General features: G+C 34.0%; 1 protein-coding gene across 1 annotated transcript in view; it reads left to right on the forward strand.

Annotated features, from left to right (window-relative positions):
• Window positions 1-4,946: 4,946 nt before the first annotated feature.
• LOC311625610 (uncharacterized protein) overlaps window positions 4,947-13,078 on the forward strand; it is a 202,268-nt gene continuing 194,136 nt past the window's right edge. Inside the window, exon 1 of the mRNA XM_084890117.1 lies at window positions 4,947-5,058. Within this exon, the coding sequence (XP_084746243.1) occupies window positions 5,036-5,058 (23 nt within the window). The 5' untranslated portion in view covers window positions 4,947-5,035. The remainder of the gene's footprint in view (window positions 5,059-13,078) is intronic.

Raw genomic sequence — 13,078 nt, forward strand, 5'->3', positions numbered from 1 at the left:
TTAGGCATATATATATAAATATATATGATATTTTAAAACAAAAATCTCAGAACTAGATGTGCTCATTGCTACTAGGGTATATATTATTGCCTCTAGGCCTACAGAGCAAGGAATAATATGTGTGTATACTAAGCCATGTATACACACATATCTTTAAATATTTCTTTATAGACATTTACCATTCATATTTCTGACAAATTAAACTTGAGTTTAGAATGATGTCTGCAACTCAAATCCATTATCATATGGATCATTATAGCCTCATTCTTTTGCTTACCCATAAACTCTCATTCCAACATAGGGAGAAACCTGGGTCCCACCATCTGCCATGAATTTACTTGATTATTGGATTCCAGTATATATTATTAGTAGTGCCAAAAATTTTAACCTAAACCCCTTTGTGGAAAACAACCTTACCGTTTCCCAAAACTGTTGTTATGCAGTTCCTTTTGCCTTTTGCCCTGTAACCTTAGTTCTGTGATCTGTCCAAGAAAAGTTATTGATTTTTAGTTTGTTCAGTTTTTTTCTTCTTTTAAGGAAAAGAATAATAACTTCCTGTATATTGACATATACAGGACGTAAAAAGGACAGTTTTATTTTTATATTTATTTAATTTCTTGTCATATCACATATTACAAAAAAACAAAAGATTATAAGTGAAAGTCCCATTCTTGGGGCATGTGCTTTTAGATAACATTTATTTCAATATAAAGAGAGTGATGTGCTACAGAACGTAATTTTAGGTATATATAAGTTGTCAGCAAAACTTTTTGAGTAACTTATAACAAACCTGTAAATCATTCCTTATAACTTCTGTTTAGATAGTAGATCAACATTTTTAATATATTGATTTAACTGTTCATCTATCGGTTATTCCTTATATAGTAAATGCTTTATTTACTTCTCTAAACTATTAAACTGAGATGTGTGATTTTACTGTGAAACTGTTACTCCTTTAATTCTTCTATATTGACTGAGGTTACTTGGAAAGATGCTTCTGTTTGCTGATCAGTGAGCATAGTTTTCACAGAGGTAGTCCTCTTCAAAAAATATATGTATTTGTATATAGTTTATGTCATGATTGTCCAGGGCTAATGATAAAATACCTAAGGCTTACAGGACTTCAAAGAAAGAAGGTTAAACATTATTTCAATCAATTTATATTTAAATCATTCTAACTAGCCATAGAAAATATAAAGGATAAAATACAGGGTGAGGGGGAAAATATATATTTCCCCCCCTGTATTTTATTCTATATATATATATATATATATATATATATATATATGCCTAAGCAACCTTCTGACCATCTGATTGTCTGACTGGTAGCTACCCATGTTTCCCTGAAAATAAGACATCCTCTGAAAATAAGACCTAGCGTGTGGAAAGATAAGACATCCCCTGAAAATAAGACTTAGCGCAACTTTGGGAGAAAAAATTAATATAAGACGCTGTCTTATTTTCGGGGAAACAGGGTATGATGCGCAATGAACACCAGGAGGCAAACACTCTGACCAGTAACTATGATACACACTGACCACTAGGGGGCAGACGCTCAATGCAGGAGCTACTTAGCTCTGGTGACTTGGCAGCTGTGGTTTTTGTGTGACTCACCCAGAACCAGAGAAGAGGGAGCTCAATTCTGGAATGTTCCATCCGAGAGCCACCCTCTCACAAGCCAGGACCCCTGGGGAGATGCCTGAGAGTCAGTTTTGGCCCGATCCCCCTAGGCCAGGCAAGGGGACCCCACTGGTGCACAAATCCATGCACTGAGACTCTAGTAGATATATAATTGTGAGTGGGCAGAAAAGAATTTATTCTTGTGTTATTTATTAATTATTATTTTCCATGAGAACAACTGTAAACCTACTTTTGCAAAACTTTATATGCTTTGGCTAAAACAACACTGTAAAATATGAGAATTATCTCTGAAGATATTATACCTCATAGGTGCTCTCTATATGCATCCATGTATGTCTGTATTTGTGTTTAATTGAATTAAATTCTGTGCCGCAAACTGAAAGACAATTTATAATAATTTAAAATAAGGACCATGTTCATAGTATTATCTTAAATATGGGCCATGTTCATATTATTTCTGGTTCATAAGCAGAAGCAGACATTTTTCAGCACCATATTCTTGATGGATAGGTGTTTACTGAGATCTGACCAGTAAAAGAAAATGCAGAAGATCTAAAATATTCCATAGTATAATCTATCATGACCAGTTTCAAAATTTCACAAATATTAGTAAACTTCATTCTCTGTTGCTTATATTGCAAGAGTTTTAAAGAATGAAAGCAGTCTGAGTGTTAGGAATATTTCAGTCAAATTGATTCTATTATAGTCAGGCACACAAACCAATGAATGTGCAACACTCCAAAAGGACTCAGTGAGGAATGTAATGACCTATTTTCTCACACTGATATGCTTTCAGTTTTTTATTCTTCTTCACTTTTACTCAATCTATAAACACTAGCTTTTCATGTCATTATGATGAGAACACCAGGCATTTTATTATTATAGCCAGCATATTTGAGGTAATAGAATTGAATGTTTAAAAATATCTAATGACATTAAATACATTTTAAAAGATTATGAAAGATGTAATGTAAGTTCAGAGGTTACACTTTGATGATAGAATATACTACTTCAAAGTCAAAGTAGTAGGCTTTCCATTTATGGAGATATTAGATATCAGATATTTGATTTTAAAAAGTGGGAAACACAGAGTCAGAGATATAGGTAAAGGTTTCCTCATCATGTAACAAGAATTGTGGTCTTCAGTGCAGTCTATGAAAAAGTTTAGAGATTTTGTCTTTTTATTTTTTCAACTTCAGGGAATTTAGCTTTAAGTTAAAAGCATTTTTCACTAGTGGAATTGATTTTTTTTCTTAATCTAGAGGAAACAGAATATGTGTAGCCCAGCAGAGGAGGGAAACGAGGTCAAGGGGTAAACAATTTGAGGGGGAACTTCTTGAGCTCAGTCCTGTGCATGTGATCTCTCAGCACTGTGTCCTCCCAACAGGGATAATCCAGTGGTGGTTTAGCCTTAAAATGCTTGACCAAAGCTTCAAACAAATATCTGAGAGAGACCCTACCTAGAACATCCAGACTTTTCTGTCACAGTCTTTGCTGTTCAAACATTATTATTATTTTTTTTAAAAAAAAAAACAGGGCAGAAGGATACTAGCATCACAGCCACAATTTCCTTCATGGTAGTTCTTTTCTATGGAGCGAGCATTCTTTAAGCTCTGTTATGTGATCAAGTCACACTTTTGCATTTAAGAGGACAACAAATACTGGTTGGGGAAAACTTTGTTTTCCTTTGTTTTATTGATCAAAGATTATAACAAGCACGTTTTGTAAGTCCTAACAATTCATAATAGCTAAAAGTTAGTATTTGGGGGAAAAAAAGGGGTGGGAGGTGGGGAGGTGGGATGCATCTGTACTACTTTCAACAATAAAGATACATAAACAATTAAAAGTTAATATTTGAAACGGGTTGCTTTGAGATTTTGTGTATATGGTTTAGGAACTGAATGGTTCACTACAATTTCCATATTGAGACATGAATTATGGGCACTATCTCTGGGAGTTAGAATGTTAAAATAAGCTGAAGACTTGTCTTGTTTGTTATTCAGCAACACACCAAGTATTTCTGTCCTAGTGTTCTATTTCTGGAAGTAACTTAAATTAGATCTATTTATGAAACTGAGGAAACGTTAGTGGTGATTAGAAATATTACATTTTGTTAAAATGTGTATGCTTATCAATTAGAAACTGTATGTTTTTTTACACTATTATGGTTTTCACTTTAATTAATCAAATTTAGCATTTACCAGGAAATATAGGATTCTACTATCTATCATTTAACAATAAACAAATATACAAAGAAGTAAATCAAGCAATAACAACTCTTATAGGTGATACGCATCCTCTGGATTTTCTGAAATGATAAATTGTCAGAAAAGTAATTTCTAATTTTCATCCAGATGTTTTACACTCTATTGCCCATAGTTGGATTACTTAGAAGCATCAGCTACCAAGTATAGGTCATAGAAGCTTAAAGCAGGAAAATGGCTTAAACATTTAAATCAATAAGACCCTTACAGTAAAATGAAGTGAATTATTTAGTTAAAATAGATTCACTGAACAATATGTATCTTAGGCTTGTCTTTATAAATTTCTATAAGGTTTTCTTAAACCTATGGATTAACATATTAATGGCTATAACTATGCCTGAGGAGTATCTTTAAATATATATATATATATATATATATATATATATATATATATATATATATATTATTGATTTTTTACAGAGAGGAAGAGAGAGGGATAGAGAGTTAGAAACATCGATGAGAGAGAAACATCCATCAGCTGCCTCCTGCACACCCCCTACTGGGGATGTGCCCGCAATCAAGGTACATGCCTCTAACCAGAATCGAACCTGGGACTCTTCAGTTCACAGGCCGATGCTCTATCCACTGAGCAAAACCATTCTTTTTACTAGTATATCCTTTTTTGGCCTTTCTCATCTCCTTTCACATTTTTTCTTCTTACACAATATTGATATATTCTCTCATCTATTCTACAATTACATAGACCCAAAGTTTATTTAATTGAGATCATGTGATGGAGAGGTATTAAATACAATAGAAATGCAGATAGCCAGTAAGCTTCGGTTTGCATTACTTGTGCTTCCTTGTAGACTAGGTATCCCTTGGCTCACAATTTCATTGATGTTCTTCTGTCACCAAACCACAGTTCTTCCTATCCCTTTACTAATTTAGTGTTTTGGGGTCTAGAAGTGCAGATGGGAAATGAATGTTAAAGGCTTCCATAAAGCATAAATATTCATTATTGTTCCCAATATGCTGCTTATTTTTCAGATCCTGCTGGGTCCTGCCAGAAAAACAGAGGGTGTTCAATGAGGGAGCACACTTAATGGAAAATTCGTTGCATTTTTCCTAATGTTTAAATTGGTAGTCTGTGTGTCATATGCTGAACACATAGAAATCCATGTACGTGCATGGGGAAGCTCAACACAATCTGGTAAATGTCCATAAATTTGATTTTCATATGTATTTAATATCTGATAGGAGAGAACAAAGGGACTACATCTTTTTTCTAAATAATTAGATCCAGTATGATTAATGATGTGTGCATGGTACATATTTATATGTACACACGCATGCATATGTATTTATATATTGCATGAATACATATATTCCATTTGTTTAAGAAAACTTATTTACTTAGAATATAAAAATAAATTGAAACAGAACTCAATAACCAAACGCACTTTAAAGGTTTCTATTCAACACATAATTAGATTTTAAATAGACTGAGTATGTTTGATCAACCTCCTATTCTCATAATGCAGCTTTGACTATTGTTCTCTCTTAATAATAACTATCAGAAACATTTTACTTCCCTTTTATAATTGGCCTCAATTATGCTAAGCTATAAGTTCACACTACCTTACAAAACCAAAAAGATGAATCAGTTGTAAGAAAAGTAATAATTCTTTCTGAGAAAATTAGTGTTATTACTATAGAATGAAAGAACTAAAATAATGTTACCAGGACTATGAGTTGAGATTCATTAAATATCATTACTAACATTATGTTTCAGCTCTTTCATTATGTTTCAGAAATGCATTTCACATACTACATTATTCTACTCACTGAAAGACAGCCATGAGATAGATAAACTGCTCCTTCACTCTGAATACCTCATTTTTATAGTGTTGATTAGATAGTAATCAAGTATGTATAAAATTTTCAACGCAGAGTTTCTTCTTAAATTTCATCTTAGATAAATATGTGTAAAATATGTAAAAATGCAAAAAGCATGACAGAATAAATATTTTAAATACAAAAATATGACATTTTAAAAAAGAGTGGATACATAAATATAAAATAAAATAAAACTAGTAGGTTGTTTTAAAATATGAAATGTCTGATAATAATTTATGGTTAAAGCAATGATTTCAACAGGGGGGATTTTCCACTCAGGAAACATTTGGCAATGTCTGGAAATACATTTAGTTGTAGAAATTGAGCAGGGGAAGAGTGCGTTTGGCATTTAGTGAATAGAGGTCAACGAAGCAGCTAAATATTCTAGAATGTGGAGAATAGCTAGGTATTTTCCAGACCAAAATGATCATAGTATAGAGATTAGGAAAACCTAGTTTAAAATAGTGGATATGACTATGGAGATAAAATTTGACATTGATGTGGGTTGGAGATATTAAGTGGAAGAGGATAATATAACTGAGTTAGATTATGAAGTTTGTGTTTGGTTTGATAGGTACATATATTGCAAATTCTTAAATATGGAAACAAATACATGAAAACAGCTATTCAGAAAAAGTCCTTTAGTCATGTCAGTTGGATTATAGTAGGATATAACAGAGTTAAGAAAACAAAATTGACATTGATGCATTAAACTAGTGCAGAGTGATAGATAAATTATGGTTTGAAACATTTAAAAAAATAAATATGACTTTCAATGAATGGAAGCAATTAATAGTCTTAGTAAGTAAAAATGAAGAGCTATTAAATGAATATAACATTTTAAAGTTTTTGTTTTCTTAAATATTGATAGGGTTGATCATCACATCAAGCATGTTGATAATGAAGACTTGCAATAAACAGTAATTTATTTTGGAAACTCCAAACTTTCAAGTAGAGAACCAGAACTGACTAACTCAACAAATGATTCATAGGGTAACAGTAGAGTAACAGTAGCATCTGCAAAGAAGAGATGTACACAATCCAGTGTAACAGAGAGATTATGATACACAGCAAGTAAAAAAAAAAAAAAGCACCTGGGTGGACTTTAAGGGTAGATTTAGGTAGTACTTGGAGTTTATACAATTTGAGGGACAATCCCTTAAGGAGAAAATTAAAATTTTAAATACTTATTAGGTACAGGTTTGAAAGGAAACCTTGGTAGTAGGAACCCTGAAGCTTATTTTTCATTGCAGACTTATTGCTACATTACATATACTTGTACATATATCATTACTTACTACTTCTCATATTTGACCATACTACTTCTATAAGTAGAAATGCTAAGAAATAGAAAGTAAAGACATATGTACAAGGATATTTAATGTAGCAATAAACTAGAAACAACCTGCATTTCTAACAATGGTGGGGTGATTAAATTAATATTGGTAAACTCAAACTGTGAAATAAAATACAAATTATATATATATATATATATATATATATATATATATATATATATAGCAATCCAAACAATATTACTAAATAAGATAAAATGACTACATGTATACACATATGAATGTATAACACCATCCCACCTTTTTATAAAAGCCTCTAAATATGCATGATTATCCCTGAATTAAAGGAAATAGAAATATAAAAATGCTAACTCTTACTGATTATTACTTCTGATAATTCTTACTGATTATTACTTTAGGAAGTAGGATTGGGAAAAAGAGGAGAAAAAAATTTTTATTAGGCTCTTTGTTAATACTTTAATTTTAACCCAGATTATATATTTCATTTAATAGTTCAAGTTAACTGAGAGAATACTAAGTTTATGAGATAACTTCTTTGAAGGTAATATCAGAGGTGTTCTTGATTCATATACAAAGGTTCTTCATCATTCTTTGGAGGTGTCCATTCTGTAACTAAACAAGTGAGCCAGAAGCTTAATCTGAAGAGAGGAAAAGGGAGCTATGGGTGAAGAACGAGAAGGGAGATTTTGAGTGTTATATAAAAGAATCAACAGATTCCAACATAAGACTATCTCAAGAGGTTGATATAGTTTAGAGTGGATGGTACATAAATGGGAGGCATGAAATGAGAGGACATGATAAACAACTTCTTGGCTTCAAAGTGAGAACTGAGTTAGTTGTTAAAGGAATCAGTTTCATTGTGGTTATGAATTTGATTATTGGCTGCCATATTAGGCATTAAAAAATAACCTCTTTAGGCCCTATTGTTTCATCTAAAAGATGGGTATTAAAACACTATCTTATTATTTATATATAAAGACTAGAGGCCTGGTGCATGAAATTTGTGCATGGTGGGTATGTCCCTCAGCTCAACCTGTATCCTCTCCAATCTGGGAGATTTCAGGGCTTGTACTACTGATGGTTTAAGCCCACTCCCCATGGTTCTCTGCTCTCTGCAGACCTGCCTGCTCAACACCGCTGCAGGCCCTGCTGTCTGCTCTCTGCAGTGGCCTGCTTTCCCCTAGCCAAGGTGAGGGCTAAAAGGACTGGGGGACTCTGGCAGGGTTAAGGGGACTGGACACCACCATATTTGTGATGGAGTTATGGTCAATTTGTATATTCCCTCTTTATTAGATAGGATAGTAATATATGCCTTTTACGTATTAGGCTTTTTATAGGTAGCAGCTATTACTATAATTGACTTTGTTTCAGGCTACTGTTGAGATTAGATTTGGTTTGCTGCTGGTTATTTATTATATTTTATTTTCCTACTTTACAAATCAATGTTTAATGGGATGGTTGTGTTTAGCAATAAGCAATACCCAAGAAACTGGGTGTTCTGTACCAATCTCAACTAACTGCATAGGCAGGAAAGAACAAACCAAAAAAAAAATGGCCGGGATTGCAAAAATGTTTTAAAGAGCCATTTTCCCCATAATTCTTGTAATAGTTCAATAAAAGCAACCAAATAAACAATACAATAAATGTTACTAAATGTAAACATGAAATTTACTGCAAATCAGGGTTTGCAGATCTTTCTAATAACTTTGGTGTAACTACTATACACACATTTTTCTCCTTAATCACATCCTATATAGAATGGCTACTTTTTTCCTAGACAGACTATACATTTTAGCAACTAAGAAAAGCAAAGCAGTAAAATCTATCATTTTGATGGAGGGAAAATTGCAGAAGATAATGTAAATATTTCTATTTTTTGTGTTGTACATATAGTATCTCATGAGTATCTTGTAGATAAGACCTTGACAGTATAAATGGAGTTTTCCCTGTGATGAGTTTGAATAGCCAAGGCAGAATTAATACAATGCTTGTGCTTGAAAGAGTGGTCAAATAATGTAAGACCAAAAATTGTTTGGTAAATTTTGAGAGATAGGCATTGGTCATGTTTGCTAGAGCAGCTATGCTGAAATAGTCAAGCCATAAAGGAATGATGTGGTTTACAGAGGGAATTGCTGTCCAGATACCTCTTCAATGGGAGTGCAGTTAGCAGACAGCTTCTTCTGCACAGTCCTTTCAAGGTGGCTTCTGAGAGCTGCCTCAGCCCTAGCTGTGCCCTTCCAGGGGCAGTCTGCATCAAGTTGCTGAGCAAGGTGCAGGCATTTTAAACTCTATGAGATATTCTGATGGGTATGAAATACAGCTCCTGAGTTTCTTGCTGGCTTAACTGAGATTTTGACCAGTCAGCATACAGTTCAGTTTCTCCCTCTTTCCCATCCTGCACCTACCCCTTATTTTCACAGGTGTTGATCCCTAATTAATACCTTCCATCTCAACCTCCATACCAGTATCTGTCCTGGAGATCCCAAACTGACAAATGAGTTGAGGAACTGAGAAAATGGAGATGTGCTTAGACCTGTATTTCGTTTAAAAGTTTATCTGTAATGGGAAAGAAAGAGGAGGTAGTAACAACAGGAGGAAATAGGGTTAAGGGAGAGATTTTAATTATTTTACTATTTTTGGAGTAGCAGGGTGAGGTAAGAACTTGAGGGAGTATTCATGTTGATGGAAAGGATTTACCACAGAAAAGCAGTTCTCAGGAATGTCCCAGTAGCTCAAACTAAACTGTTAATAATTAGACTCTAGCCTGGCTGGCATGGCTCAGAATGGTTGAGCTTCAATCTACAAACTAGGAGGTCAAGATTCTATTCCCAGTCAAAGCATATGCCAGGGTTGCTGCAGGCTCGATCCCCAATAGGCAGCATGCAGGAGGCAGCCAATCAATCATTCTCTCTCATTATTGAGCGCCCTCTCCGTGTCTCTCTCTCTCTCTCTCCCTCTCTCTCTCTCTCTCTCTCTCTCTCTCTCTCTCTCTCTCTCTCTCTCTCTCTCTCTCGTCTCTTTCTTTCCCTTTCTCTCTGAAATCAATAAAAATATATTAAAAAATAGACTCTATAAAAAAATGCTGTCTTCTATTACATTCTCCATAACCAGAGACAAATGTGCTTATTTAAATGAGTACTCTCCTTTTTTTTGAGGACAAATAGATTATTTTTGGAGAGAAAACAAACAACAATGGTGCTTATTTGATGAATTAAAATTAGTAATGAGGTCAATATATTTTTATACCAATTAAGTCAACTTTTATGTGTTCTATGATTCATTCAGAGATAGTCATAAAGTTTGTACAAAATTCCATGAAGATGTTGAGAAATTTGAGTAATCAATTACACAAAAAAATAAACATTGCACTACCTGGCCAGGTGGCTCAGCTGGTTGGAGCATTGTCCCATGTACCCAAAAAAGGTTGTGTTTGATTCCTGGTCAGGGCACTTACCTAGGTTGCAGGTTTGATTCCAAGTTAGGGCATGTGCTGTGGCAACTAACGATCTCTCTCTCTCTCTCTCTCTCTCTCTCTCTCTCTCTCTCTCTCTCAAAAAAAAAAAAAAAATATCAGTATTCTTAGGTGAGGATTTTTTCAAAAGAAAGAAAAAAAAATAGACATTTCACTTTACTTTTCTGGAAGTTGTTGGTAAAATTTTCTTCCCAGAAAGAAAAACTAAAAAAGCAAATTTTTTCAGAATTAATGTTAATTATGACTTCTTGCTAAGTATTTTTTAGAAAAGAGAATTTACATCCCAAAGTACTACTCATAAATGATGACATAGCTAAAAACAACCCTACCACAATATGTCATTACTAATTGCTCTTTCTCCCTTGATAAACAGGCATGCTGATAGGAATGTTGATATCTTTAGGAATCTAAAATAATTCTTCTTGACTAAGAAGTCAAAAGAGGACTCCCTTTGACAAGAGATAAAATAAATAATAAAGTGCTTTTCTCCAATCATAGGAAAATATGCCATAGGAAAGTACATGTGAAGCTACTAGTAATGATGTGAGAACTAACACAAACCTATATAATAAAAGCGTAATAATATGCCAATCAACCAAACGGCCAAACAGCGGAACGACCATCCAGAGGACCATCCAGAGGACCTTCCAGGACCATGCTATAACACCCACTGATGCCAGGCCAGCCAAGGCGGATGCAGTGCATTTGGTTGGGGGCCTGGCCATTGACTCATGATCGCCCTGCAGAGGAAAGACCATGCCAATGGCTGGTGGGACGATCAGTTGGGGGCCTCTATGATTGCCCCAAAGAGGGAGGCCCAGGCCACCACAGACCTGCAGGCTGCAGTTGGTAGGCGGGGCCTCCCTCTACAAGGGAAGTCTGCATCCCAGGTGCCAGATGAAAGCCTGTGCAGGCAGCTGGGGAAAGGAAGGAAGGCCTACTCTTACACAAATTTCGCACATTGGGCCTCAAAAATATAACATAAGCAATAGAAATTAGCACTTTATGAGTAAACTTATTCACAGTACTAGTGTGAAAGTTAATAGATGCTTTGCTTTGATAGAAACTTTTTTTGTGATGTAAGCTATCATGCTTCCTTCCGTTTTATTTTATTTTTAATGATGCCCAGGAAATTGCCTATGAAGTAGAAAGACCTGAGATTTTCTACTTATTTCTTGAAACTGAAGGCATTATCCCACTCTAAAATCATTAATGAATGTAATTTACTAACAATACCTCTGTTCTAATGATCTAATTGATTATTTTTAATTGAGGCTTAACTTAAAACCACTGCTTCTGCTTTAGCCTGAAAAGCACACACACTGTTCACACTCGCACATGGAGATGGCACATAACAAGCTGTTCTACTCCAGTGACCTCAGGTCCTTACCTTTGGTCTTGCACCAGGCTACATCATCTTGTCATTACTTACAAAGCACATGACTGCTAACAGAGGCGGACTATAATTCAGTATCTGCCAAAATCAAAACAAAACAAAAACTACCTTGAGACTGTGCATATGATGCTTCCCTGTTGCATACTAGTACAAGCTTAAAACTCATTAATAAGCTGAACATATTTTATAAATTCACAAATCTGGAAATATTGAAGGCAGATTGATCTTGTTAGACACCTTATTGCAATAGAAAATCACCTAGAATAGAATATAAAAATGGTAAAAAAAATAAATAAATAAAAATAAAAATGGCCAGTCTCAATTACTTTATATAGCCCTTGCAGTCTATCAAGTTTGTATTTATATAGCATAATGACAATAAAATAATCTACATCATAGCCATATTGAAGTGCTCAGTGTTATGGTTACTGTTAGTAACAAACCCAAATTCCTAATGTCTAGTCTAGGATGTTTTCATAGTGCACATATTAGCAGATAGAATATAAAATACTCTGGAACTACTAAGATTATAAACAGCTAACTAAGCAAAAATAAAGCAATATATTGCACGTGAATACATATACTATATTCATATATATATATCAATACACACACACACACATATACTTACTTTCATGGCTATATGCATGTGTAGAAACTACATCCTTTTCTTATTAAGTGTGGCCATGCTGCTGTATCTCCACTGTGTATTTCAGAAAGATTTCCCCCAGGCTTATGAAAGCAGATGCTATTTACCTATTCCACCTGTGTTTACAACTCAGTCTCAGAGGGAACATCAGAGACGAAATTTACCATGGTCATGATATTTTCTTTCTATTTAAATGTCCACTTTCTCCACAGTTGATTAGATTGGTTGTGGAAGCAATCTAAAGACTTCCTTAAGGTGTCAGCAACACCTCTATTTTTTTAAGTTGGTGTTTAGATTTGGTGTTTTTGAACATATAAAACCAAGGGTTACATATTTGGTTCAGTTTTCTTTAAAGGAGTTACATTTTTATGAATATTAGTAGGGTGAATTTTAGCTCTTTATTTCAGATTGCCAAAATTTACAATGTATTTAAAATTTTGCATTTGTGTGATTTAAACATATTCACATTTCTTAGATTAGATTATAGACATTTCTAGAATT

The sequence above is a fragment of the Pipistrellus hanaki genome, assembly GCF_964339955.1.
Source record: "Pipistrellus hanaki genome assembly, chromosome: 7".
Classification (NCBI taxonomy): Eukaryota; Metazoa; Chordata; class Mammalia; order Chiroptera; family Vespertilionidae; genus Pipistrellus; species Pipistrellus hanaki.